The sequence below is a fragment of the Ailuropoda melanoleuca genome, chromosome 11, assembly GCF_002007445.2.
Source record: "Ailuropoda melanoleuca isolate Jingjing chromosome 11, ASM200744v2, whole genome shotgun sequence".
Taxonomy (NCBI): Eukaryota; Metazoa; Chordata; class Mammalia; order Carnivora; family Ursidae; genus Ailuropoda; species Ailuropoda melanoleuca.
Window position 1 is genome coordinate 25,152,404 of NC_048228.1, and position 26,647 is coordinate 25,179,050.

At 35.9% G+C, this 26,647-nt stretch overlaps 2 protein-coding genes across 9 annotated transcripts in view; one reads left to right on the top strand and one right to left on the bottom strand.

Moving 5' to 3' along the window:
• Positions 1 to 5,464, bottom strand: part of AIMP1 (aminoacyl tRNA synthetase complex interacting multifunctional protein 1) — a 30,717-nt gene extending 25,253 nt beyond the window's left edge. The window contains exon 1 of one of the 3 annotated variants that reach the window (XM_019804932.2): positions 5,223 to 5,464. Coding sequence is in view for 1 of the 3 variants with exons in the window: in XM_011231140.3 (XP_011229442.1) it covers positions 5,189 to 5,190 (2 nt within the window). In the remaining 2 variants the exon portion in view is untranslated. Of the gene's footprint in view, positions 1 to 4,999; positions 5,137 to 5,188 lie in introns of those variants that run through there. The other 2 variants (XM_011231140.3, XM_034671416.1) reach the window with 2 other exon arrangements.
• A 60-nt stretch (positions 5,465 to 5,524) lies between these two features.
• Positions 5,525 to 26,647, top strand: part of TBCK (TBC1 domain containing kinase) — a 205,471-nt gene continuing 184,348 nt past the window's right edge. Inside the window, exons 1-4 of one of the 6 annotated variants that reach the window (XM_019804927.2) lie at positions 5,525 to 5,817; positions 7,802 to 7,832; positions 12,561 to 12,781; positions 23,990 to 24,062. In XM_019804927.2, the coding sequence (XP_019660486.1) occupies positions 12,589 to 12,781; positions 23,990 to 24,062 (266 nt within the window). In that variant the 5' untranslated portion in view covers positions 5,525 to 5,817; positions 7,802 to 7,832; positions 12,561 to 12,588. Of the gene's footprint in view, positions 5,822 to 7,801; positions 7,833 to 12,560; positions 12,782 to 23,966; positions 24,063 to 26,647 lie in introns of those variants that run through there. The other 5 variants (XM_002924293.4, XM_019804928.2, XM_019804926.2 and 2 more) reach the window with 5 other exon arrangements.

A 26,647-nucleotide genomic window follows, 5' to 3' on the forward strand; every position in this document is an offset into this window, starting at 1 on the left:
AACATGTATAACATATATCATACAGTGATAGGCTACTGGTAACTACCTTAACTACCACAATATCAGTAATACCACTACAAAGGAAGCCTCATTAGAAGGAGAGAGGAAATATCTTTTCCTAGCACAGCCATTTTTCTGGTAATAATCAAGTTTTCTTGGCAAAATAAAACTTAGAAATGATTATAAAACACCCTAGCTGTTAACCAGTGTCTACTTTTTCTCTATTCCTAGATAACTGGTTATCTTTGCAATATTATTCATGATGTCAAAATTAACATGCCTTTTCAGATATTTTGTATTAGCTTCTAGTCAGGTCTTAGAATTAGAAGCTCTGGAAATAGGTTTCCTAGTACTTGTAAATTAACTGTCTTTAAACTTTCAAAAATAAAAGTAGTATGCATAAGTTTATGTCCATATTTTCTAGCAATATGCAGATTTTGATCACTAGCACTAGCAGTTTTTTTTTTTCTTTAAGTATTCACAGCCAACAAATCTTGGTTGAATCATATACTTAATAAGCTATGTGACTTAAGTAAAGTTACTTAACTCCCCTGTGCTTCAGTCTTAATTTATTAAATGAGGACAGTTTCACCTGATTTCAATTCCTACTTCTTTGGTACATCTCCTTTGAGGGCTCTTTTGTCTTGACTTGTCCCTTTAATGCTTACTATTTCTCAGGGTTTGGTCCTGATCTCTAGTCTCTTCTCGGGATTACAAACTATCACCACAGAGATCAGGGATGTCTTTGTGTTCCAGGGTTAACAATGTTGAAACAGCTGAAGGTGAATGCTTTAAGCAAGGCCAAACAGACTTGCACAACTCCCTGTTGTCTGCCATTTATGCTACCTGCCAGGCCCCTATAAAAAAAAACTTAAGTTCATGACCCCAATTTTACTTATATTTCCTGATTTTGAGCCATGCGCTGGGTTTATAGTAAAGAGCAAAATTAAACATGTTCTCTGTACTCACTAAGCTTTCAGACAAATGAGGGAAACACAGTAAATTGGAAAAAAAATTTAAATGAGGTTATGTTTAAGGCAACAGTGCTAGTTTAATAACAACTGAAAGCTTAAAGCTCAAATCTTGCACCATTCAACTCAGTGCTCATTTCATTACTGTGTGCCAACTGCTCCATAGTGATTTTCTATTTTATACTGAGTACTTATTGAATTTCATAACTTTTAAGTTCCCTTAGTCTCCTCAGAGCTTTCAATGTGCTAACAGACTTAGGATTTCTCACAGATGATAATGTTAATAATAACAATAACAGATAAAATTTGCAGAGTATTTACTACGGGCTGGCTAAATGTGTTACACGGATCACCTATGAGTACTGTAATTAATTCCATTATACAGAGAAGAAAATGTGAATTAAAATTATTTTGTTTTAGGTCATGTGACTAGATAGTAAATAACAGGATTAAAATTTACCATCCGTCTGATTCTGGACTTAGCTCTTTTAATGTCCGAGCTATAATTTCTATAAAAGACATAATTTGTAGAGTTTCCAAATGTATTTAACCACAGAATCCTAACATTCACTAGAACTAGTATCCTCTAAAACACTCGGAATACTGGCTTAACCTGCACAAAAATATACATGATATTTAATTGCATGCACAGTAATCATAAATGTAAAATACTTACACAGAAAAAATTACACAGAAATAATACTTAACTGCACACACAGTAATTACAAACGTAAAACACATAGAGGAAAAAAAGAAAACAGTACACGATATGTTAACTGTGTTTGGATAGTAAGAATTTTGGACAGTTTAGACTTTTTTTTCCTTTACTAAATTAAAAAATAATGACCTTATTTTTATGACAAAAAGCATTTGAAAAGTATTATCTAAATTATTCTGCCTCTTAACATTTTGTTCACAATATTCATTATATTTCATTAGACCTAAAAAGCCATTGTAAGATGCCACTAATAAAAGCTGAGGCTGATTTTATGCAATACATGAATTTAGACGTCTTAATCATTAAAACATATACAAATGGCTATTTCTGAGATTCCTGTCATTTCCAAATGGTTTCCCTTTACCTCAGCAATTTCCTCAGTAGACTTTCCCCACTGATTCTAAATTGCCAATAAATCCTTTTGTCTTTTATATTCAATTAACTAACATATAGTGTATTATTAGTTTCAGAGGTAGAGTTTAGTGATTCATCAGTCTTATATACAGTAATTCCTTTTAAATAATAAATTCCCTGCCCCAGGTTTTCAATGTTAAGGACCAAATATAAACAAACTATTAACTTTGAAATGGAAGTTTTAAGTTCAGGTTTTCAATACTCCTTTATAATATAGGAATGCTACAAAAATTTGGAAGTGTCTCTCTACATTCCAAAACACCTGATTTCACTGTTCCAGAACTTCAATTATGTAAAAGTTTATATTCCTCTTAGATGCCATATTTATTTCATTAAATCTAAGATGCCACCAATTGTAAAATGGCTCCAATCATAAGATGCTCTGTCATTTTATGTACAATTAAGAAAAAAGGCACACATACTGTACTATTTGAAAAAATCTCTTTTAAATTTAGCCCTGTTTTTACCTTATATAACTGTTTTGTCTCCCTATAGTTCTGCATACACATTAACTTTTCACTTTAAATCATCATATAAAGGATACTTAAAATGGAGATTAAAGTCAACTACTGTATACTAACACTACACATAACTAAACTGATGACGATATTGACAGTTATGACCAAGTATGCATAAGTATACTTATGTAGGGGCATTGACAACTATATCACAGGTGCCACTTAGTTCATAGTGACTTTAAGACAACAATTATATAAATGCATGACTATTTTAGAAATGTAAATATGAGAAAAGCATGTATATCAGGATTAATACACTATAGTAATTTTAATCACTTTTTTCTCCCCCCCAACCATCAATTCCTAATCTAATCTTCCAATCTTCGTCCTCCACTTGCTTCAGAGTCTAACTGTCAAATCACCTCATATGGAGAACATCTTTATTATCATGCTACATAATGTGGTACTTTTTGGAACTAGCTTAAAATTTCTACTATGATTTAAAATGTGTGTCAAAAGTCAGAATTTTTAAAAAGGTAAATAAGAAAATTAAATAATCTAAGAACAATGCGTCCCAGAGATACTCAAATTATATAGCACTGGTAACTGGCAATAAATCCAGGGATATTTTTGCAACCTTTGCCTAAACAAACTTAAAATTATTCTTTTTGTGAATGTTTCTTTTTTGTTTTTTTATTTACTTATTTACTTGGCAGAATTCAAATCCTAACTCTGCCACTTATTAGCTGTGTAACTTTTTCTATTTAAAATTTTTTGAGGCATAATTGATGCAGTATCAGATTAGTTGTAATGCACACATGGCTTGATATTTATATATATTGCAAAATGATCACATTAACCCAGTGAATATCCTTCACCATACATAGTTACAAATATTTTTTCTTGTGAGGAGAACCTTCAAGATCCATTCTCCCAGCTACTTTCAAATACTTAAATACAGTAATTTTTAACTATAGTCACTGCGCTGTACATTGTACTTTACTCATTTTGTTAACTGGAAATTTGTTTTTATTCTTGATTGTTTTTCTTTACTCAACAGAGTGCCTTCTTCCCCTTTACTAATAAACACACAAGGGGTCCTGGAGGGCTTTAAGGATGGCTAAAAGGGGACTGCTATAGAGTAGATGGCTATGAGAAGACAGTCCATATATTTCAGGCACTATGGTCATTAACAGAAAGTCTTTCTGTCCAGTGAAATATGCATAAAATTTTTAAAAAGGGTATGTCTAGGTCGCTCAGATTTTCTTCAATAGGGTTTAACCATCCTTTTCCAACAACAGAAGCACTCAGTACTTTTTGCCATTTCTTATTCAAGAACCCAGCTAATAACAACAGCCACTACTTTAATGGGCCAGGCACATTATACAGGCTCATTTAAGCTTTACAACCTTGTGGGATAACATTTCCATTTTATAGAAAAATAAGGAGGAATCACATGACTGGTCTAAATCCAAATATTATAATCCAAATATTATAAATTCAAATATTAAATGGCAAAGCTATGACTTTAACTTGCTTGTCACTCCAAAACTCACACTACTCTTCATTTTTAAAGTGTTTACCAATCCTAATTAAAATAAATTAACTCATCATACACCAATATTCTTGCACATCTAAACTAAGAGCACTAAGAACCTGGCCAGCCATTTCTTACCACTCCTCCTCAAGCCACCATCATGTCTCCTCTAGATTACTACAAAAGCCTCCAAACCCATCTTTCTTCCATCCTGACCCTTTCAATCTATTCTCCCCACAGTAGCCAGTAAGATCCTTTTTAAAAGGAAGCCAGCTTATATCCCTCCACTGCTCAAAACTCTCCAATAATATAGTTACCCTTAATATTCTACATGATTTGTTCCTTCTGTGATTTTGTCTCCAGCTTTAACCCTTTCACTCAATTCTAACCCACAAGCTTCCCTGCTTTTCAGGCGAGTTTCTGCTTCATGGCCTTTGCAATGGCTGGTCCCTCTCTACCTGACTGCACTTCCCCAAGACATTTGTATGGTTAATTCTCTCACGAATGTCAGCTCTTGCTCGAAAGTCGTCTTTTCAGTGAGACTTTCCCTGGCCACACTAAAATTTGAAACTATATCCACCTCTGCTTTATTACTTTTCCCTTCAGCCGCCCATTACAACCTACCATATGGCATGTTTTTCTTAATTGTGCTTAGTATGTCTCTTCATCAATAAAATGTGAACTATGGGAAGATAGGAGTTTCTGTTTTGTTCATTGCTCTTTACCCAATGCCTAAAACAGTGCCAGAAACATAGTGGGCGCTTAACGAAATGAGGGATGAATTCCTGCCCCACCCCCACCCCGGTCCCCTACACACCGGCGTGCGCTCACACGTAACAGTAAATGTGTTTGTGAATATATCTTTCCCAGTAGCATCCTTTCCCTCAGCCCTGCAACCTACTTCTCAAACGTGGTTCCTTCAAAAGGTCCCAAGCTGTACCCTATTTCCACATGCCAAGACTGGTGCTGCTATGAGCGTATTTCCCACGAGTATGGGCAGGGCAGGTCCTATCTCGCCAAGTCCAGAAGGGAAGGGGGACTCCTTAGATCTCCACCCGCCTACCCGGGACCCTCCACGGGCGTCACTCACATGAACCGGTACAGAGCAACCTGGGGAGCCTCACCCGGTCAGCGTCAGTCCGGAGCACTTAGGAACACGCTCCCGCACACGACAGCATTGAGAAAGGACCCAACGAGGTGTCCCCACCAAACGCCTGAGCGTTCCACCGATTTAACTCCAGGCTTTGTGTCCCCCTTCCTGTGCGCAGGCAACCTCGCTCTCCGTCTTCGGTTTCCTTAGCCGACAACTCCAACCCCCCTGAGCTTCTTCCTTGGTGGCTACATTTTGTCACCAGTTTGGGCAAGGGGCAAAACGCTCGACGTCTGGGTCTTTCCTCAACGTTGTGTCGTGGGAGTTGTGAGGTCAGAGGAAACGGCCCGGCCGAATTGAGGGTGGGGGCGGGGAGAGCTGGGAGCTGTCAGTGGAGAGAGACTCAGGCTCCTGGCCAGATTCCGAGCTGGAAATTTTGGCGGATCTAGCTAGCAGGCAAAGGGCGATGCCGGCGCTCCAGGAGCGGCTTCTTTTGTAGAAGCACCTGAAATGCAGGGTCTGGTACACTAAGCACTGGCGGCAGCGGCAGCAGCCACAGCGACAAGCTGGGGCCCTGTGTAGGAGCTCCAACCCCTTGTTTGTGTCCGCCTGCGTCCCCAGACTCAGAGGCAGGTATTCGGGTTTGTCAGTTTTGTATGTCGTAGTGGGTGGGGCTGGTGGGAGGTAGAGGAAAGTGAGGTGCAGCCGGAGGCCCGGCTTGTCCACAGGAAGCGGAGCCAACCTGCGGAGCCGCTTGCTGCTGAGCACTGTGTCCATCCCTAGCTGATGTCCGCGTTCCCCCCACCCCCCCACGTTGACCTGAGTCCTTTGGGAACTGTAGGCAGCTATTTGAGAGTAACCACTGCATCACTGGTCCAAAGGAAGACGTAAAGAAGAGGTTAGAGAATGTGGGAGCAGCTCTCCGTTACTCACCATAGATACAAAGTCTTGGTTTTGTTTCTGGTTTCAAAGGTTTAGTCGGTTGTCGACACATAACATTCCCTGTGGAGTGGGAGAATGTGAACAGTTGGAATTGTCAGTGGTGGCTTTTCAAGGCCCCTTGGTTCTTGTTTTTATTTGGGACAGTAAGACAACTTTTCTTGAGGGAATGTATATAAAATAAATGAACTAGTATTATTCGACCGTTGAAGAAATGTGTGAACTATTCACGATGAAACCGGCATCGTTCCCCGTCCCTTCTCATTTCGACTCCAAGTTCTTTGAGGGCAGGGATTGTGTCTTATTCACTGTCCTTGGCCGGGCAGCTGGGAAAACACCTGACTTAAAATAGGTTTAAGGTATTTGTTGAATGAATGAATTTTCAAACCCTTCAGCTTACATTGTTTTTACTCAACTAATCTCTCACCTCGGGTTTGTTTTTTGTTTGTTTTTTTTTTTTCCACCAGCTTTCTTCCACTCACCCAATGTGGGCAAATCTATGTGTGTATTTTGTATAAATGAACCTTTTTATGTGTACCCATCTAGAAGGTAGTTGAACATTGATCAAATGTTTTATGCTAACTAGTATCTTATCTTTTTGAATAATTTGCATTTTCTTTGTTTGGTTATTTGATTGTCTGATAGAGGCCATCTAACTGAAAATCAAATAGTATAATATAGAAGGATTGCATAATAAAATGCAGCAGTTTAGTGTCTCCTTTCCTACCCTTAGTCCTCTTTGTCAAAAATGGACCACTGTTAACCTTTTCTAACTTTAAGTCTGTCTGTTGAATAATAAGTTAAAATGCTCATTCTTTTTTTTTTTAAATTGACTTCTTAAGATAACCCACACTATCCCCAACCTCTCTTCTCCAAAGTTTTGAATAGTTATTACAATTTTTAGTTTTCATATTGGTTAATGTTATAATTTTAAATAATATATATAAATTATTTTTTCATGTCAATTTTCAAAAATATATTTGGCTTCCTTATTTGGTAAAATGAGGAAAGTAATGACTCTGTGTTCTTTACCACTGCAGAAACTACATCACCACTCCCACCTTCCCTTATCTGGACCTTTACTTATACATTGTCAAGATTAATAATATTTAAATTATATTTCTTAACTACAATTGTTTTTACTTTTTTATGTGCTAAAAAACAATAGAATGTTACAATATTATGAATTTTTATAACTATTCCTAAGTCCAGGGCCAAAAAGTATGCCATGATACATTTCCTTCCCAATGTCTTAATTTCATGACCCCTGTGCCACACTAAGGAGAAAACTTGTAATATTAACATCAAATTGATTTCTTCTTTGTTCCTCTATGATGACAAAAAAATTATGCCATAGTTAAGTGTGATTTATTTTTTGGAACCTGTACTTCCTATATAGTTTTTAGCCTTCCTCACTTCTACAAAGGACTTTCTGTTTTGTTTTGGGAGAAAGGTACATGTGCTTTTGTCACGAAGTCCTGCCATCACATGCTTTCTTCACCATGTCCTCTCATTCTTTGTATGAGAAGCTTCCATTCCATTTCTCTGCTTGAAGATGTTCCCCTTGAAGCCCAATCACTTTCTGTTTAATTTGAACAGATTACATTCTGCTAAATTATATTGTTTCTTAACCACACATATTCTGTTATTTGTCTTTCTCCTCTCTTTTGGTAGAATACATCCTAAGGATACTTATTCACAAAAGGTATGTGATTGGTAATTTTATTTTTTAATGTTTATATGGCTGTAAAGTATTTTTTGCTATTATGAGTGATAGTTTGGCAGGGTATAGAAACAGAATTATGTCTAAGTCTTTCAAGGCTTTGTTGTCTTCTAACTTTTACTATTGCTCATGAAATGATGAGAATGAAAGTCTTATCTTAATTTGTTGATGTCTGAACTATTTGTTTTCTCTCTGGAGTGATTAAAAAATTTTAGTTTTGCATGATGCTTTGAAAATTTATGATGACATGTCTTGTGAGTCTATTCTTGCAATGAACTCACTGCAAGGAGCTAGGATAAATGTCTCAGTGTGAGTATCTTCATTTATCCTCTGTAATATTATAAGCCTTTTTAATTTGAAGTACATATTTCCCTTCAGCTGTGGGGAAATTTTCTCCTATTCTGTCTTTCATAATTTATTCTCCTTTATTTTTCTCTGTTCTCTTACTTAAACTTCTATAAGGTGGTTTTTGGATTCTTGGTTTGATTCACTATGTCTATTATCTTTTCTCTTATGTTTTTATCTGTTTGCTTTTGTTCCATATTCTGAGTAGTTCTGTCAACTTTATTTTCCAACACTTCTGTATAACTTGGTAATCATTTAATTTCCAACCACTCATTTTTAATTTTTCCTTTCTAATAGTACCTTAATCGTATTTCATTTTTTATTTTTTATGAGATTAAATGTACATACGTTAAAATGCACTGATTTTAAGTGAGTAGTTTGATGAGTTTTGATACATGTAAACATCCATGTGACAACCAACACCCCAATCAAGATGTAGAACATTTTCACTATTCCCAAAAATGTACTGTGTTTCTCTATCCAATCCAATCCTTCCTGCCCAATGCACTATGTACTCATTTTTATCACTCTAGTTTAGAAGCGTAGTTCTGAAACTACATTTAAATGTAGTCATAGAATATGAACTCGTCTGGCGCTACTTTCATCAACATAATGTATTTGAGATATGTATATTTTGGCATGTTTGTTCCTTTACTGTTCTTGTTGAGTAGAATTCCACTGGATGAATAGCCACAACTTAGTTATCCATTCACTTATGTGATGGTTGCATTGCTTCCAATTTGGGGTTATTGTGAATAGAACTACTATGAACAGTCTCATACTAGTAATTTTATGGACAAATATTTTCATTTTTCTTTCATAAATGTCTTGTAGGAGTGGGATTTCTGAGTCATAGAATGGTTTTCCAAAGATCTTGTGTCATTTTTACACTCCCACCAGCAGCAGTATATCACCTCCAGTTTCACATTTTCCTCAACACTTGGTATTTCCTGTCATTCTAATTTTAGCCATTCTGGTAGGTGTGAAATTGCATATTTTTGTGGTTTTAATTTTGCATTCCCCTGATGATTTATGATTGAGAACTTTTTCATATGCTTATTGTCTATTTGTATGTTCTCTTTTGTGAAAATATGTGTTTAAGACTTTTGCCTATTTCTGTATTGACTTGTTTTCTTTTTATTATTGAGTTGTAGGCATTGTTTATATATTCTGGATACAAGTCTGCTGTCATGTATACACATATATATACATATATGTATTTGATAAAAATGTATATATACATAATGTGATATACATACATATATTAAAAGTAAAAAAACATTTTCCTTATCTTTGGTTTGGATTTTTATTTTCTCAAGGGTGTCTTTTGATATGCAGATGTTTTTAATGTCAATGAGGTTCACTTTATCAAGTTTGTTTTTTATGGTTAGTGCTTTTATTTTTTTATTTAAAAAAAATTTTTTTATATCCTGCCTATGAAATCTTTGCCTGCCCTAAGGTTGCAAAAATATTCTCTTATGTTACATTTAGGTCTATAATCCATCACAGATTTTCATGGATGTAATAGTAGAAATTGAGTTTATTTTTTTTTTCCATATGTATATCTTGTTCCAGCACCATTTGCTAAAAAGACTGTCCTTTCCCTATTGATTTTGGCCTTGAAAATTGATTCATTGTATTTTTAAATTTTTTCATCTTAAAATTTTAAAAAATAGATGAAATATGTGGTTTATAGCATACACATATACCGGTAAAGAATATAGAAATTATGGAGCATAATAATGATATGAACACCCATTAACCCACCTATTAAGAACTAACATATTACTCAAGATTTTTGAAGCTTCTTATGGGTTCTTCCCTAATCTCACTCCTGCTTTTCCTACAGTGGTAACACTATCCTCAGGTTTTACTATTATTATTATTATTATTCCTTTACTTTTTAAATATAGTATTACCTCGTATGAATGTATTCCTGAATTATTTATTGTTTAGCTTTTCTTGTTGAATATTATGAATATTGACATACATTTTGTGTGCTGTTTTTCCCTACTCGAGGTTATATATTTCTAGATTCATCTATGCTGTTAAATGTTGCTACAGTTTGCTTATTTTCTTTCATGTATATTCTTCTATAAGGTGAATGTACCACGATATACTTAACTATTCACCTGTCTTTGGACATTTATGTTTCCAGTTTGGGAATAAAAGGAACAATACCATGTTGATCTTTCCTATATGTATCCCTTTCTAAATGTGTGTAGGAGTTTCTGCAGGAATGGAATAGCAAAATAGTGTCAAACTGTTTTCCAAAGTGATTGTATTAGTTTACATTCCACTTCTTTATATCCTCCTAACATTGTATATTATCAAATTTCTTAATTTTTACTATCTGGCAAGTATAAATTCTCATGTAGTTTTAATGAGCAACTTCTTGGATATTAATGAGCTGGTTCATCTGTATCAGTAATTCCTTTTCTACTTTTTTTGTGAAATATGTTTTGCCATACCTCGTGATGTAGTATCATCTCAAATTTTTCTAAATGTGTTTCAGCCAGTTTTGGTTTTTGTTGTTTTCTTTTCCATAAGTTATTTCAGTTGCCTTCAGGGCAGATTTTTTTTATTTGTTCGTTTTATTTTGTGCCCATTATAATGTAGTCTTTCTTCAACTATCTGATGCCTCCTGGACAGTTCATTATTTCAGAGTTAAGGAAGTCTGTCTGAGAACTTTGTATATATGGATAAGCTTGTTGACTGCTGTACTGTGCTTTAGGAAGGCTGCGTAGATGGTCAGATCTTAACTGGGGTCCTACAAATTCTAGAATTAAGAACAGTTTGCTTTTGTCACCATTGCCCATACCAGCTATTTACTGTAATTCTCACACAGTTTGTTTGATTTCTAGGGAAGAAATTTAACTTTTTTTCCTTTGAGGGTAAATACCCAGTATTGGGAGGGCCAGTGGCAGAGTTAACTCTGTTTTTCTTCAGCCCTTTACATTATCTTTCTCATTTCAAACCTTCTTCTGACTTATGTTCCCCATTATTTCTGCTTCTCTGATTTGAAGCCTCTGAATTGGAAGAGGCCCAACACACCTCTTGACTATAATATAGGTTGTAGCTTTCTTTTGCTTCTTATGACAATACTCCTCTGTATGCAAAATGCTATATTGGAGTTTTTTGAAATCTTTCATTAGTTCATGGCCCTTTTCTGTTCTCTTCCTTATTATGAGTTTATACATTTTAAAATGTTTCTTTTTAATGTTTTTAATGAGGTTTCTGCACAGACATGGAAAGTGGTCTATTACTTCGATTTAGAATTCCAACATTTTTTATTTTGAAAGCTGAGAAGGGAAGCATGCAATGCTTGACCAGTGGAATGTCTTTTTAGTGAAACACCTGGGTGAGAGAAAGATGTTTTTTTTGGCTACGGACCTTTTTGTTTTGATTGCCTTAATGTGGTTCAGACTGACTTGGAGCAAGTTCCTTTATCTCCAGGTTACTTCGTCTGGGGCATTATTTGCTTTGAAGGCCATGTCAATAGGACCACTCCAGGTACATATATACATGAATCATCTATAAACCGGAGGCAATAACATCTGTGAAGGTTGTTGAGAGAATAAAAACAGGTCACATGTAGGGGTGCCTGGGTGACTCAGTCATTTAAGTGTCTGCCTTTGACTCAGGTTATGATCCCCGGGGTCCTGGGATCAGGTCCTTCGTTGGGCTCCCTGCTCACAGGGGAGCCTGTTTCTCCCTCTCCCTCTGCCCTTCTCCCCTCTCACCTGTTCGTGCTCTCATTCTCTGACTCTCTCTCAAAAAAATAAATAAAATCTTTAAAAAAATAAACAGGTCACATGTAAAGTACCTAGCACAAAAACTTAAATTGGTTAGGTAACATTATAGAGGCAGGCCTCTGTTATCTAGCTTAATTTTTACTACGATTAGAATAGAGGCCCTGATAATTTAAAGTTAATGGTTACGTATCTCTATTTCCTCTTTCCTGACTTTACTCACTCTGTGAGAAGGAAAAGTTCTTGATGGTCTTGATAGTATCTTCTCTGTTCAAGCTTTAGGTAAACAGAAGTTCCTTATTAATATAAATATGGAATAATAGACTTCCTCTAAACTTAAAACTGTCAGGTGTCATTGAAGAGGGAATGTTCTATATTTTCCTTTTTATGCCATTGAAAATCTTTGATTATGATTTAGAACTACAATGTAAATTTATCATTGGGTGGTTTTTTCTCTGATATTATCTTGAAATTTTTTAACTTTGATATTTTTTACTGTGAAGTGTTCTGATTGGCATTTTTCTCCAGGTTATATATTATTAATCATATTTAAGGTGAGAAAACACTGGCTTAATTTTTGGTTGATCTGTCATAAAATTCTCTCCTTTTCCAGATTATTTTAGAAGATCTAGGACTCTGAAATGTTTCCCCTGAAGGATGCTGAAATGGGTGCCTTTACCTTCTTTGCCTCGGCTCTGCCACATGATGTTTGTGGAAGCAATGGGCTTCCTCTCACACCAAATTCCATCAAAATTTTAGGGCGATTTCAAATCCTTAAGACCATCATCCATCCCAGACTTTGCCAGTATGTGGATATTTCTAGGGGAAAGCATGGTAAGTTGTTGTTCTTTTTTTCTGTTTTTGTATTCTTTATTCTGTTAACCTTGATTAGGTTACAGATATGCAGTGAATACATACAGTAAGCAGTATGTGTGCGCATGCATGCCTTCACCTTCAGTCCAGCCAAACTCAATCTTTCTAGTTTTCCTGATTGCTTTGGCCCCTCACATGTCCCTGGTTCTATGCTCTGCTATTTTCTCTCTTTGATTATACTGTGCTCCATTCCCTACAATCTGAGTTTAGTCCCTTTCCTAGATTCTTTTATCATATTTTATTATTATTGTCTATTTAATTTGTCTGTTCTGTGGATTCTTAGTTCTTCAAGAAAAGGACAAAATAGGGGTGCCTGTGTGGCTGTCAGTTAAGCATCCAACTCTTGATTTCTGCTCCAGTCATGATCTCAAGTCCTGGGATTGAGCCCCGCATTGGGCTCCACATTCAGCCAGGAGTCTACTTGAGATTCTCTCCCTCCCTTTCCGCCCCCCCACCCCCCGCCTGCATGTGCGTGCTCTCTCCCTCTGTCTAAAATAAAGAAATAAATAAAATCTTTACAAAAAGGGCCGGGGGGGCGGGGGTGGCTAATGACCTTTACCTCTGACCTCGGAATCAGAGCTGCACTGAGCATACAGGAGGTATTCTATAAATAATGGTTAAGTGAATAAAGTAACGAACATTTGAGGGATTCATGTTTTTCAGATCTGAGAATAAGGATTTTTAATTTTCTTTTTCAAGGAAACCACCTATCCTTAAGCATATTTCTTCCCTTCTATAAAAAGGGAATCAAAGTTCTAATGTCAGAAATTTTGGAAGTATCTATTTAAATGTATTTTATGATTGAAAGTAATGATTTGGGCTATCTTCAAATGAAAAGGGAGTCACTAATTTTTTTTTTTTTTGGATCTGCATTAGTCTTTTCATATAAAATTCCATTTAGAAAACCAAAGTAGAAAAGTTGACCCCTATTGGTTAAAAGGCCAGTGTTTCACCAGGAAGGTGTTTACTGCCTTTTTAGTAGTATAGTCAGGTTTTTCCATATCCCATATCTTAGTCCATTTGGACTGCTATGAGAAAACATCATAAACCGAAGAAACAACGAACATTTATTTCTACCAGTTCTGGAGGCTGGGAAGTTCAAGATCAAGGCACTGGGCAGATCTGTGTCTAGTGAGGCCCACTCCCTCATTGACAGCTATCTTTACGTGGTGGATTGGGCCATGGTATTCTCTCAGTCTCTTATAAAGGACCAATCCCATGCATGAAAGCAGAGCCCTCAGGACCTAATTATCTCCCAAAAGTCCCACCCCAAATACCATTGCACTGGGGATTAGGTCTTAACATGTTAATGGAGGTGGAGCGGGGAGACAAAACTATTCAATCTGTACCTAGACCGTAAAGATGTTTATGATGGCAATATTTTAATTATTTTAAAATTATTTTTGGAAATGTAATTGCATGCTGAGGTTCAATTGCTTAAAATTATTTTAAATGCATTTCAATGAAATGTATTTAATTTTTCTAACAATACTTTGTGAAAGTTAACCCTATATATATACTTGTTGATATTGCCTAAAAAATGGCATTTTCATGTGTTTGAACCTAATATTACCAAAAAAAATGCCAACAATGTTTTCTTTGTTCTACTGAAAAACAGGCTAAATGATACTTTCAAGTAGTCTGGGTTATGGCTTTCAAAAAATATTTGCTCTGGGGCACCTGAGTGGCTTAGTTGTTTAAGTGTCTGCCTTCAGCTCGGGTTCTGATCCAGAGGTCCTGGGATCAGGCCCCACATTGAGCTCCCTGCTCTGCAGAGAGCCTGCTTCTCTCTCTCCCTCTGCTGCTCCCCCTGCTTGTGTGCTCACTTGCTCTCTCTCTCTCTCCCTCCCTCTCTGTCAAATAAATAAATAAATAAAATCTTTAATTAAAAAAAATTTGCTCTGAAAACATTGACATTTTATAGACTTTGAGTAGAAAATGTTTTTGTAATAAATATTAAGTTAATATTTATGGAGTATTGTGTTTTAGGCAGTTTTCTAAGTGCTTTACATATTTTAATGAACTTAATCCTCATAACATTATCATGAGGTAGGGACTATTATTATTCTGATTTTACAGACAAGGAAATTGAGATACAGAGCAATTCAGTAACTAATCTAAGGTCATACAACTAGTAAGTAAAGAGGTGGAATACTAATAGGTTTTATCATACATCGGAAAATTTTTAAAGCTGAAATAATTGTACATTAATGCAGATATTGACACCTCTACCAATCGGAGCTATTCAGTGCTTTAAATGCTTTGGAGCTCTATCACATATCTAGTGTCTTGAATATTTAGGTATGTCAGGAGGCCTGATAAGAGATAGGAGAAAGAAGGTGGTTGAAAGAGTTAATTGTCAAGCAGATGATAAAAACGTGATTTTTTCATATTCATATGTATGTACACATGCACATTCACACACACACAGATAAGTTAAAATATGCATTATTCTATTGGGACCTCTTTTACTATGCAAGATTGCCTTTGATTGACATATTCAGCAAATATTAGTAAACGTTTTCCAGCCTTGGCCTAACCTTTCAAGAGAGAATGTAGGTGGGGCCATAGTAAAGCCATAAGGATCTCAAGAATAAACTTGAGGGCAGAGCTGATGGAAAACCAGGATTGAAGTAAAGTTATAAAGATGCAGATGAGTTGAAGATTTGTTTAGGAGCCAGTCTTTCTTGTCTACTCTGACATTTCTTACCTTGTGCTTTGACATACATAACATGGGTCCACTAGTGTTAAAATACTTTAACAGTCTCTTGCCTAATACTATAGCCCTCCTTGTGCTAGATACCAGATATATGAAGATGAATAAGATAGGATCCCAGTTCCCAAGCTCTAGAAGTAGTAGAGGAAAAAAATACAAACATGATTATAATGTCGTAATAGTTGTTACAGCAGATGGTGTACAATGTACTATGCCATGGGAGTGAGTACAAAGGAAAGAACGTTAAATTCTACATTGAAGAATGTAGATACTCATCAAACTCCCATATAGAGAGTTTTAGTGGGATAGGGGAGGGGTAGCTTTATTATGTATACATGTACATAATATTTTGGTGCTTACAGTATGTACATGAAAGAAAATATATAATCAGGATGGGGAGAAAGGAAACAAAGAATAAGATAGTAAGTTAAAATATTACAGCAACATGGACGGGACTGGAGGAGATAATGCTAAGTGAAATAAGTCAAGCAGAGAAAGACAATTATATGATTTCTCTCATCTGTGGAACATAAGAACTAGGAAGATCTGTAGGGGAAGAAAGGGAAGAATGAAGGGGGGTAAACAGAAGGGGGAATGAACCATGAGAGACTATGGACTCTGGGAAACAAACTGAGGGCTTCAGAGGGGAGGGAGGTGGGGGAATGGGATAGACCGGTGATGGCTATTAAGGAGGGCACGTATTGCATGGTGCAGTGGGTGTTATACGCAAACAATGAATCATGGAACACTACATCAAAAACTAATGATGTACTGTATGGTGACTAAAATAACATAATAAAAAATTTTTTTAAAAAATAATATTAATACCTAGTTTCTTCACATGGACTATAAGTTTTTTTGTAGACTTCTTGTAGGTCAAGGCAAAGAAGGAAATCGATCTGCTTCAAATTACGTTCATAGGCAATATATTAAGAAATTAATTTCTAAATTTTTACTTAAATCTGGAAAAATGATCAGTTGCAAGCTTTATAATGTTCATACAATATGTTGTATATTCAGGTGATATATGGAGACATTATATAGAAACTTCTATGGTATGGGGATCTGAGGTATCCTGCATTTGTGATTATGGGCAGTGTTCTCAACACATCTGGCTTTATTGTTCTTTTTTATGAAGATCTCTGAGTAGAAACCTCTGTAGCTTCTTGTTCCAATTTTTCTGTGGGTGAACATTTAGGTAAAGTAAATTTGACAGTTTAAAATAGCACTCAAGAGACACAGGAACCTATGAATGGGCATAAGGAGATCCATGAACCTTGGAATTATATGTACGATTTTGTGTGTGTACATGTATGCACAAGCATTTTTTGGATAATGAGCCCATAATTTTAATAAGATTCTCAAAAAAGATTCATAATGTAAAGAAAGGGTTTAAATGCACTTATGCAGAGTATCAGCTACGTGGAGAGAATTTTCTTTATTTAAAGACAATCTGGAGAAGTTCTAATGTAGGCAGTAAATCCTCAAAGTTGATTTGACCCGTATCTACAGGTGTGCATATCACATATTTACCAATCCAGAGACCCACATTCAGAGGCGCTGTATAGAGTTTTGCACAAAATCTTCTGGCGAATGTGATAAGAAGGAGCTGAAATCTTTTTCTCTAATTCATTCTGAGAGGAGAGGTGCTTTTTCTAATTTGCCTATATATAGCCATGAAAACAAGTGGTAACTGTACCCACAGAAGACTTTATAGATAGCTCTAGCCATTTGCCAAAAAAGTTTAAAAAGGAACTTTTGGCAAGTTTGTTGTTGTTTTTTAAAAACATTTTTTTTCTTTTCTAAAGTGTTTACTTGATGAATGGCTTCAATGACATTAACCAAATATTTTAAAATTATAGGAATCAGTTGGGGTTTTATATATCACCAAACAATCGATAGATATTGTCAATCCTTGAATGCCTCAAATACCTCTTCTCACCACTACCAATCTAATTACAAATTCTAAAGCATTTACAATTGTTACATTGGCCTGGTTTCAAAACCACTCCAAGCAAAGCTTAAAAATACAGTAGACCCTCATTATCATTTGTAGCTGGTAACCATAATTAGTGTTGCTGTTTTCCATCTGTGGTTTTGAAGTATGCCTCTCTTCCCAAACTCTTGCCACTTAGTTCTTAGGATTTCTTCATTCTTGTATCCCAAAGTGCCTTTTATTTCTTTCCACTATGTCTGGAAGCCTATGCAGAGCTTCAAATCATGTTACTGGACTCTTGGCTTCTATCCAGTTCTCCCTAGACTTTTCTTTTCTTGGTTTAATTCACTCAGTCGTCCTACATACTTCTTGAGCTCCTTGTTTTCCTCCCTCTACCTAAATGAGCCCCTGTAAACATTGAACTTGGGAGAACCTTATGACATAATCCCTCTGGGGAACACTATTGCTAACTTTGCACAGGAACCTTCTTTTTATTTATCAGTGTCAGATAGAAACTGATCTCCTTAGACACTATTAGACTGTGTTAGTGTTGAACCTTGCTCAACAATCTGGGTAGTCCCGTTAGGCCCATCCACCATATTGCTCGTTACTTTGCTTCCCCTGATTGCCCTGCTTCTAGATCTCAGCAGCCCTCTTTTTTAGGGTGACATAGGTCACGGATATGTATAGTAGTCATATATTTTAAGTTTGGCTGTCTTAAATGAAAATATTAGTTTGGGGCGCCTGGGTGGCATAGCGGTTGAGCGTCTGCCTTCGGCTCAGGGCGTGATCCCGGCGTTGTGGGATCGAGCCCCACATCAGTCTCCTCCGCTATGAGCCTGCTTCTTCCTCTCCTACTCCCCCTGCTTGTGTTCCCTCTCTCTCTGGCTGTCTCTCTCTCTGTCAAATAAATAAATAAAATCTTTAAAAAAAAAAAAAGAAAATATCAGTGATTGTCAGAAGGTTCGGGAATTTGATTATCTTGTTTATATTGGCAGTGTTCATTGTTCTGAAAAATTGTATGCATAAGGAGTAAATCGCTGAATTAAAATAAGTTTATCTAAAGGTCTGTTTGTTCCAAAGCATTCCTGTGATTTCAGTTACATTAAGTTGAAAAAATAGAAAAAGGATCTATTCAACAACCTCCTTGAACAACACATATTTCTCAATGATGTAGCACCACATAATTTTGGTTTGGACTCCACTTAATTGTCTCTTCAAAGAATTTTGATTTTGGTTTTCTTTCCTGCTTTTATTTTGTTCCTGCTATGCAGCTATCTCATATCTTGTCATTGTCAATTCCCCTACCTTCTCATTCTCACTTGGGGTTACGTGTGACATGTGGTCTGTTTTAGTAACATTACGTTTTCACATGTTAGATTAGCTCAGAAGTCAGGCTTTCACTGTTTTCCATAGATTATTCATAACTGATTCAAGATGATATTAGTTTCTCCATAACTCAGGATGGAGTATTGAATCTCAAGAATAATGGACATTTTATTAGAATTCGGGAACTTGATTAATTAAAAGTTGAGCAAAATATCTTTAAAAGAAAAAAAACCAATAAAGCATGAAAATATTTAAGTTAACAAATTTACTCTTTTTTCTTTTGAGCTTGAAATCTCAGCAGTGTTTAGAAGCAGAGTGAGGATTATAAATAATAATGCATCCCCTTTTATTTGGGGGTTTTTTGTTTATTTTTTAAAAAGATTTTATCCATTTTGAGAGAGAGAGAGAGCAAGAGGAGCTGCAGAGGGAAAGAGAAAGGAGGCTTCCTGCTGAGCAGGGAGCCCAAGGAGGACGACTTGGGGCTCCATTCCAGGACCCCTGGATCATGACCTGAACTGAAGGCAGACATTTAACTGACTGAGCCACCCAGGCGCCTCTCATCCCATTTTATTTGGCATTATTTACTCAGAAATCTTTTGGTGGTTGCTAGTGAAATAGAAAATAAAATTATTTTAATTAATAGATATGAAATTCAGGTAGAGAATGATAGAATTGTTAAGGACCTGTAAGATAACTTATTCTGTATCTCTAGCTGCATATACACTTCAACCTAAGTGTGCCTGTCGGTTTGGAGTTTCATCAGAGAAATAGAACCAGTAGGATATTCGTATTAAGAGATTAGTTGCTAGAAATTGGCTTCTGTGACTGTGGGGGCTGGGCAGGCTATCAAGAAGGACAAGCTGCATTCTTGGACAAGAGCTGAAGCTGCAGCCCATGAGCAGAATTTTGTCTTCAGAGAAGCCTCAGTTCTGCTCTTAAGGCCTTCACAAATGATTGAATCAGAATCACCCACATTATCTAGGATAATCTTCCTTCCTTGAAGTGATTATGGATCTTGCTCATTTATAAGAACAGACTTTTACAGTAACACCTAGATTAGTGTTTGAGTAACTGAAAGCTATAGCCTAGTTGTGTTGACTCATAAAACTAACCATCACAGTGACCTGATAACAATACTGGCTTTTAAGCACAGAATTTGTATTTGTCAGTTTTGCTATCTAAGTATTTATTTAGACACTATATTTAAGAAGTGATGAGCTAGTCTCAATTTTTATCGTGAATAACAAAAGAATGGTGCAGTAACTATATTCTAATAATCTTCATATTAACACACTCACAGTTTGCCTTTCCTTCTCTTAAGTTAAAAAAAAAATTATTTAAATCTTTCTTTTAGCCCCTCTCCTGATTCAACTCCTTTATTATCTTTCTTGCTTAATATTGTACTCTCTTCAGTTTCTTAGCATTGACTTAAAACATACAGTTCAGGCTGTATTTACACTACAGCGATACTTGGCATTCATCAAATATTTGTTAGAAGAAAGATTATTTCACAGTTCTTGTATGTTCTCCTCTTTAAAGTTCATCTTAGTGTCACATTTGTTTTTTATAAATAATGCCACTACATTGCTGACTTATGTTTGGCACATTATGATTCCCAGATATTTTTGTCATATTTTATTCTGTGAAACTATATTGTTTTTATAACAAACAGAAGTTATTTTCAAACAGTGGTCCAGAGTTTCAGGATGAAGACGCTCTAATGATTTCTTTAAAAAAAAAAAAAAGGTTCATTTTGGAAACATTGTTTTGGTGTACATTCCATTACCTCTGGGAGAAACTTTGATATTTTGCCAAGGTTTATGTCTCTGCCATATTAAAATACTGGTTCAAAGTTCCATAGAATCCTGAAGCTTTGGCAAACTCTGCTTTATGATATTTTGAAGGAGTTTCCAGAGGAAGCCTGACAATTTTTTTTTCTAAATTATTTTAAGCCTGACAAATTAGGCTTAGTGCCAAACATTTTGGAAATCTCTCATGGATATGGAGACTTATGAATATCCAACTTAAAATTATAAATTAATAGAACATGCACATTTTAATGAATTTTGTTGTTTTTGTTTTATATTAAAATCAGCACTATTGAGGTATTATATACCTAGTTTACAATGTAGCATATAATTTTCTGCGTAGGACAGATCTCCATTTAGATAATGACTATCATCATATGAGACTCTTGCTCATTTCTAACGGTTACATCGTGCCTTTGCTCAAATTCATTTATTTAACAAGTATTTTTATATTAGGTACTTATATGTTTGAGGTGCCAATTCTAGACCCTGATGATACATTTGGAACAAGACCAGCATGTTCCTGCCATCATGAAACATGTAGTAGAGAAAAACGACATTAAATAAAAATGTATACAAAGCCTTAGAGTTGAAGTAAGTGCTACTGAAGAAAAGTACAGTGTAGAATATATTTATTATATTATATTATATTATATTATATTATATTATATTATATTATATTATAGGAGGAGCAAATTGATTTGAGGACACCAGTGAAGTGTTCCTTATGGAAGTCATATTTAAAAAGGAATGAATAATAGTAATAGCAAATACTTAGATTGTGATTGTTATGTGCTAGGCACTATTCTTGATCCTTATTATGTGTTAACTTATTTCAACCTAACAACAACTCTATGAGGTAGGTGATATTGTTTTCTTCATTTTATAGAAGAGGAAACTGTGGCGTAGAAAGATTAGCAAACTTCTCCAAGGTCACATAGCTAGTGAGTAGTAAAGCTGGGATTTGAGCTTAGAAGAGTCTGTGCTCTTAACCACTGTGTTTCATGATGGGAGTTAGCTGGGAGAAGAGAGTGGGGAAGATCATTTCAGACAATGAGGACCCATGTGCTAATACCTTAAGCAAGATAGGGGAGGGAAGGCCAGCATGACTGGAAGTTGGTAAGCCAAAGTAACAAAAGATGAAACTAAAGAGGGAGTTATGGTATTTGGATTTATTATTACTTTATCACCGAGACTTTAGTATGAAAATAAGATGGAGGGTAATAAGAATTAACGTGAGATCAGTTAAGGCCCATTGTACTCTTATCTCATATTAAGAGGATGCTGACTTGGACCCACTTTGTGATGGGCGGAGCAAACTCTAGATCAGGAAACATTTGGGAGATACAAATAGCAGGGCTTTTTGTTTGGATTTGAGAAAGGGAGATTCCTCCTAAGTTTCTAGCTGATGCATCTGGCAGGATCATAGTACCACTTACGGAAATAGCACTCAAGAACAGGTTTCAGGAGGAAAGTAGAAGTTCGGTTTGAGTTCTGTCAAGTTTGAGGTGACTTTTATATTAAAAGGAGAAATTATTTATAAAAGCCTGGAATGCAGAAGCGAGTTGTGGACCTGAAGTAAAATTTGCAAATTTTCAGCCTTGGGAGTAAATGAGAAGACACAGTATGAAAACCCTGAATCAACGGTAGAGGAAATAGAAGCCTTTCAGTTAGGGTGGAAGAGGTGCCATTGTACAGAGGAGACTGAGGAGAGGCTGCCAGATAGAACGGTGTTAGGAAAACTAACATAATGTTGTAAGATGAGAGCAAAGGAATGCAGCAGCTTCCCATTTGGTGTTCTGATGGGATTTGCTTTTTCTTCTAGAACTGCACAGTTGCACGCAATTGCTTCAGGTTCAACTCTGTGTACTTTTTTACTGAAGAACTGATTTTATTCTCTTTTTTTCCTTTCCCGCCCTCATTAAATGTTCTTTCAAATTTAATTTTCTTTAAGTTCCTGTTTAGATCACTTGCATTCTTTCATCTGAAAATGATCCCTTTCATTCAGAGCATTTTTAGTTTTTCTGTTTCAGATCATTCTGTATAATGCTACCACCTCAGATAGTTTCAGCTTTCAGAACGTGACTCATGCAATATACTGCCCTCACACCTCACATGATTGCCTGTGTACCATTGTCCCTCCATCTCCACTCCCACATGCAAGACCATACCTTGAGCTAGTTGTTACTGACAGTTGTTCCTTTTGCTGGATCTTCTACCCTGGATTTCTCCTTTCCCATCTTTTGCTATCTCATTGTTTTCTACCTTTTCTACTTTTAATTTTCATCAAACCTCTTTGCAGTGATTGCTAGTCCCAATCTCTTTGCGCTCTTACTTCTTTCATCCTAGTCTGTCATCTATATTTTGTGTTAACCTTCTTCCTTATCTAACTTAAAACCCATTTTACATGGTTATTCACAGAACTCCACAATTTCTTTTAAACTCTTGATATCTCCTGAAATAATCTTATCAGATTCTCAACTACTTGTAAGCCCAGTTGTACTTTTCTCTCACTCCTCTTTCTTGCATTCATTAAAAAAAGGGTGGGGGGTGCCTGAGTGGCTCAGTCAGTTAAGTGTCTGCCTTCGGCTCCAGTCATGATCTCAAGGTCCTGGGATCAAGTCCCACATCAGGCTCTCTGCTTAGCAGGGAGAGCTTCCTCTCTCCCTCTCTCTCAAATAAATAAATAAAATCTTTTTAAAAAATGTGTCAGACAATGTGTTAGTCATTAGGGATAACTGATGAGGAAAAAAATGTACGGTCTGACCCTCAGAACTATGCTATCTTATTCTTAATCTGTTGGAAAATAAAAATTACATCATAATATTGATGGTGCCCACCAAAATTTTATATTATTACTTAATCTCAGCAGGTCCCATGATGTTACAAATAATCCCAAACCAATTTTCTGTTCTTTCTTCATAGTGATGATTCAGAACATTTCTGCTTTTCTCAAGTTTCTGAACTCAGTTGCAAAATCTTTTGTTTGAACCAGACTGCCAAGACAATTTGTCCCTAGCTCCCAATTTCCCCTTCACTTCAGAATTTCTTTATATCTTCATCCAAGCTTTTCCTTTTCCTAATCTGTGTCAGAAGAAGGGTCACTTCTTTCTTCCAAAGGTAAAACTTTCCATCTGTTTTTCCTGATGCACATGGGAGAAACTAGACAAAAACACAAGATGACATGAAATTCTTATTTAATGTGTTGTTTTATTACACATTTATTCTGTTGTATAGATCTGGTAATTATGTAGTTAATGTAGAGTTTGAAAAACTCTTACAGTACTATTGGTACTATACTGTCTTTAATGGACTGTATTCTTTTGTTATTAAACATTTTGTTAATCAAATGTAAAGTGGATTTGCTTTGTTTTACTCAGAAAGACTGGTGGTGGTAGCTGAACACTGTGAACGGAGTCTAGAAGACTTGCTGCGAGAGAGGAAACCCGTGAGGTACTGTGTAATATCAGGACAATTAAATGAAAAGCAGAAATTGGCAAACAAAAAGGCATAACAAGAAACTGCAGAGTTTTCGTTTCTTCTGTTACTTGTTTAATGATAAAATCCAGGTGCAAATTTTTATTTTAGGAAATTTATTTCACAGGCCTCGTAGAAATTCAACACTGACATTGTCCAGCAATCAGTTTTTGTGAGGTAGGCATTCTCCAAAGTGAGATAAAAAAATTTCCTAAAGAGGATATATATGAAAATTTGAAATGTTTCCAGTAGTAAGCATTGTTCTAGCTGAGATTAAGAGTATTTTCCTGGGAGTGGTACTACTAACAGGAGGCTGATATTCCTAGGGACGCAGTGAACTGTGTTAAGGAAAGGCCATGTTGAAGAGCAGAGAGAAATAATAATCATAGCTTAGGTAGAATCTAATGATAGAGTTTAAATTCAGTTATTTCAATGACTCAGTAACTTTACTTTCTGTCTCAGGCATTCTTGGCAAGAAGAGTGTATGGTATATATGTTATTACAAATATACTACTAAATGAATTTCTTTACACATTTTCTGAAATTATCTTAAAATCATGAAAAATATCCCTTTAATGAATAAATAAAGTTGCACTAAGCCAATGAAAAATGCTTGCCACAAGTCTTTATAGGATTACAATTATCCATCCTCTTTTAAGGAAATATTCTCATTCTTGCTCATTGCTTTTTAATCACTCTTACATCCTAGATGAAAAAAATTTTTTTTCAGAGGAGGAAAAATGTGTATTTTGCTAAATGGTAGTTATTTAATAAAAGCAAAACAAGTAAACCGAATAAAAATACTTTCCTTGATACTTTAAATGATTTGGTTTTAAGTGTTCTCTAGAATGAAAGATGCAGATACCAAGTATACCCACCTTACTTTCTTCTTTGGAAGAGTCTAATCTGACCATACGTAATAAAAGTGACTTTTCTATATATTTAGAAATAGCTTAACCTTATTTAGTGAGTTTGTTTTTATAATTATAATTTTTACATGTCACAATCTTTGATTTTATGGTTTTTAAGAACGTATTCTCTTTACTAGTTCTAGAGTGATCAAAACTTACAGTGATCGATATAACTCTGGTTGGGGGAAGGAGTAATGTAAGAACTGATTCAAAATAGCCTTGAGGAGGGGCGCCTGGGTGACGCAGTCCTTGGGCGTCTGCCTTTGGCTCAGGGCGTGATCCCGGCGTTATGGGATCGAGCCCCACATCAGGCTCGTCCACTGGGAGCCTCCTGCTTCCTCTCCCACTCCCCCTGCTTGTGTTCCCTCTCTCGCTGGCTGTCTCTCTCTCTGTGAAATAAATAAATAAAATCTTTTAGAAAATTTAAAAAAATAGCCTTGAGGAAACTATCTGGAGTAATGGAAATTTTTTACATCTTGATCAAGGTATTACTTCATTGGTGCATGTTCTTGCTAAACTTGTCAAAATTCACCGAAATATACACTTCATATGTGTGCATTTCACCTAGGTAAATTATGCCTCAGTTAAAAAAAAACAAAACTAAACAAAACAAAAAAACCTGATCCAGTATTTACTTGGCTCGAGTTCTAAATCCCTCATATAGCAACAATATTATGTTGTTAATGAAGGTACTTAATCCAATGGCATACCTATTTGTATTTCCTTCTTTCTATAAGAACAAATGGTATGAATTAGTTGTGCTGCTTAACCAATACCTCACCACTTAGTATTTTAAAAACAATAAACATTTATCATTTCACATAATTTCTTTGGGTCAAGAATTCAGGAATGAATTAGCTAGATGGTTTTAACTCAGGATCTCATGAGGTTGCAGTCAACTAGGGCTGTAATCATCTGAAAGCTTGACAGGTTGGATGATCTACTAAGATATTAGCTCACTCATTTCGTGACAGTTATTGACAATAAGCTTTAGTTCTTCCCCATCTTGAGGGCATTTTGAGACTGGTTTCTTGTCTATCCTCACAACATGGGGTTGGCTTCACTCAGAGTGAGCAATCTAATAGAGAAAAGAAAGCAAGGTGGAAGCTGCAATGCCTTTTATGACCTACCCTCAGGAACCACACACTGTCATTTCTGCAGTTGTCTATTGGTTACAGAAGTCAGCCATTAAATCTATTCAGTGTGGAGGGAACTTCATAGGAATGTGAATCTCAGAAGTCAGGGGTCAAGGGGATCACCTAAGAAGCTGGCTATCACAGAAGTCTTAGAGATCATACAAGTACTTAAAAAAAACAAACAGGAGTGAAATACTTACCAACATTCACACTAACTGAGAAATAACTAAAATTCTTAAAATTATTCAGTATTGATTTAGGCTTCTTGAGACAGAAGAAAAGAAGATGTTTCTACTGTGAAGAGAAGGCAGAGTATTAAGGGAATATCCAGAAGTACTAGAGGTGGAATGTGGTCTTCATGGACATGGCTATACTAAGATCAGAACTGATCCACATTCTGAAAATTGATGTAACCTGTGGGCTTGTGCTCCCAGCCGTTCTGGAGGGCCCTATAAGTCGCAACTAGAGTAGTTCTCTGGTCATCAGGGTGGTAGTAACTAGAATGTTCCTTCTG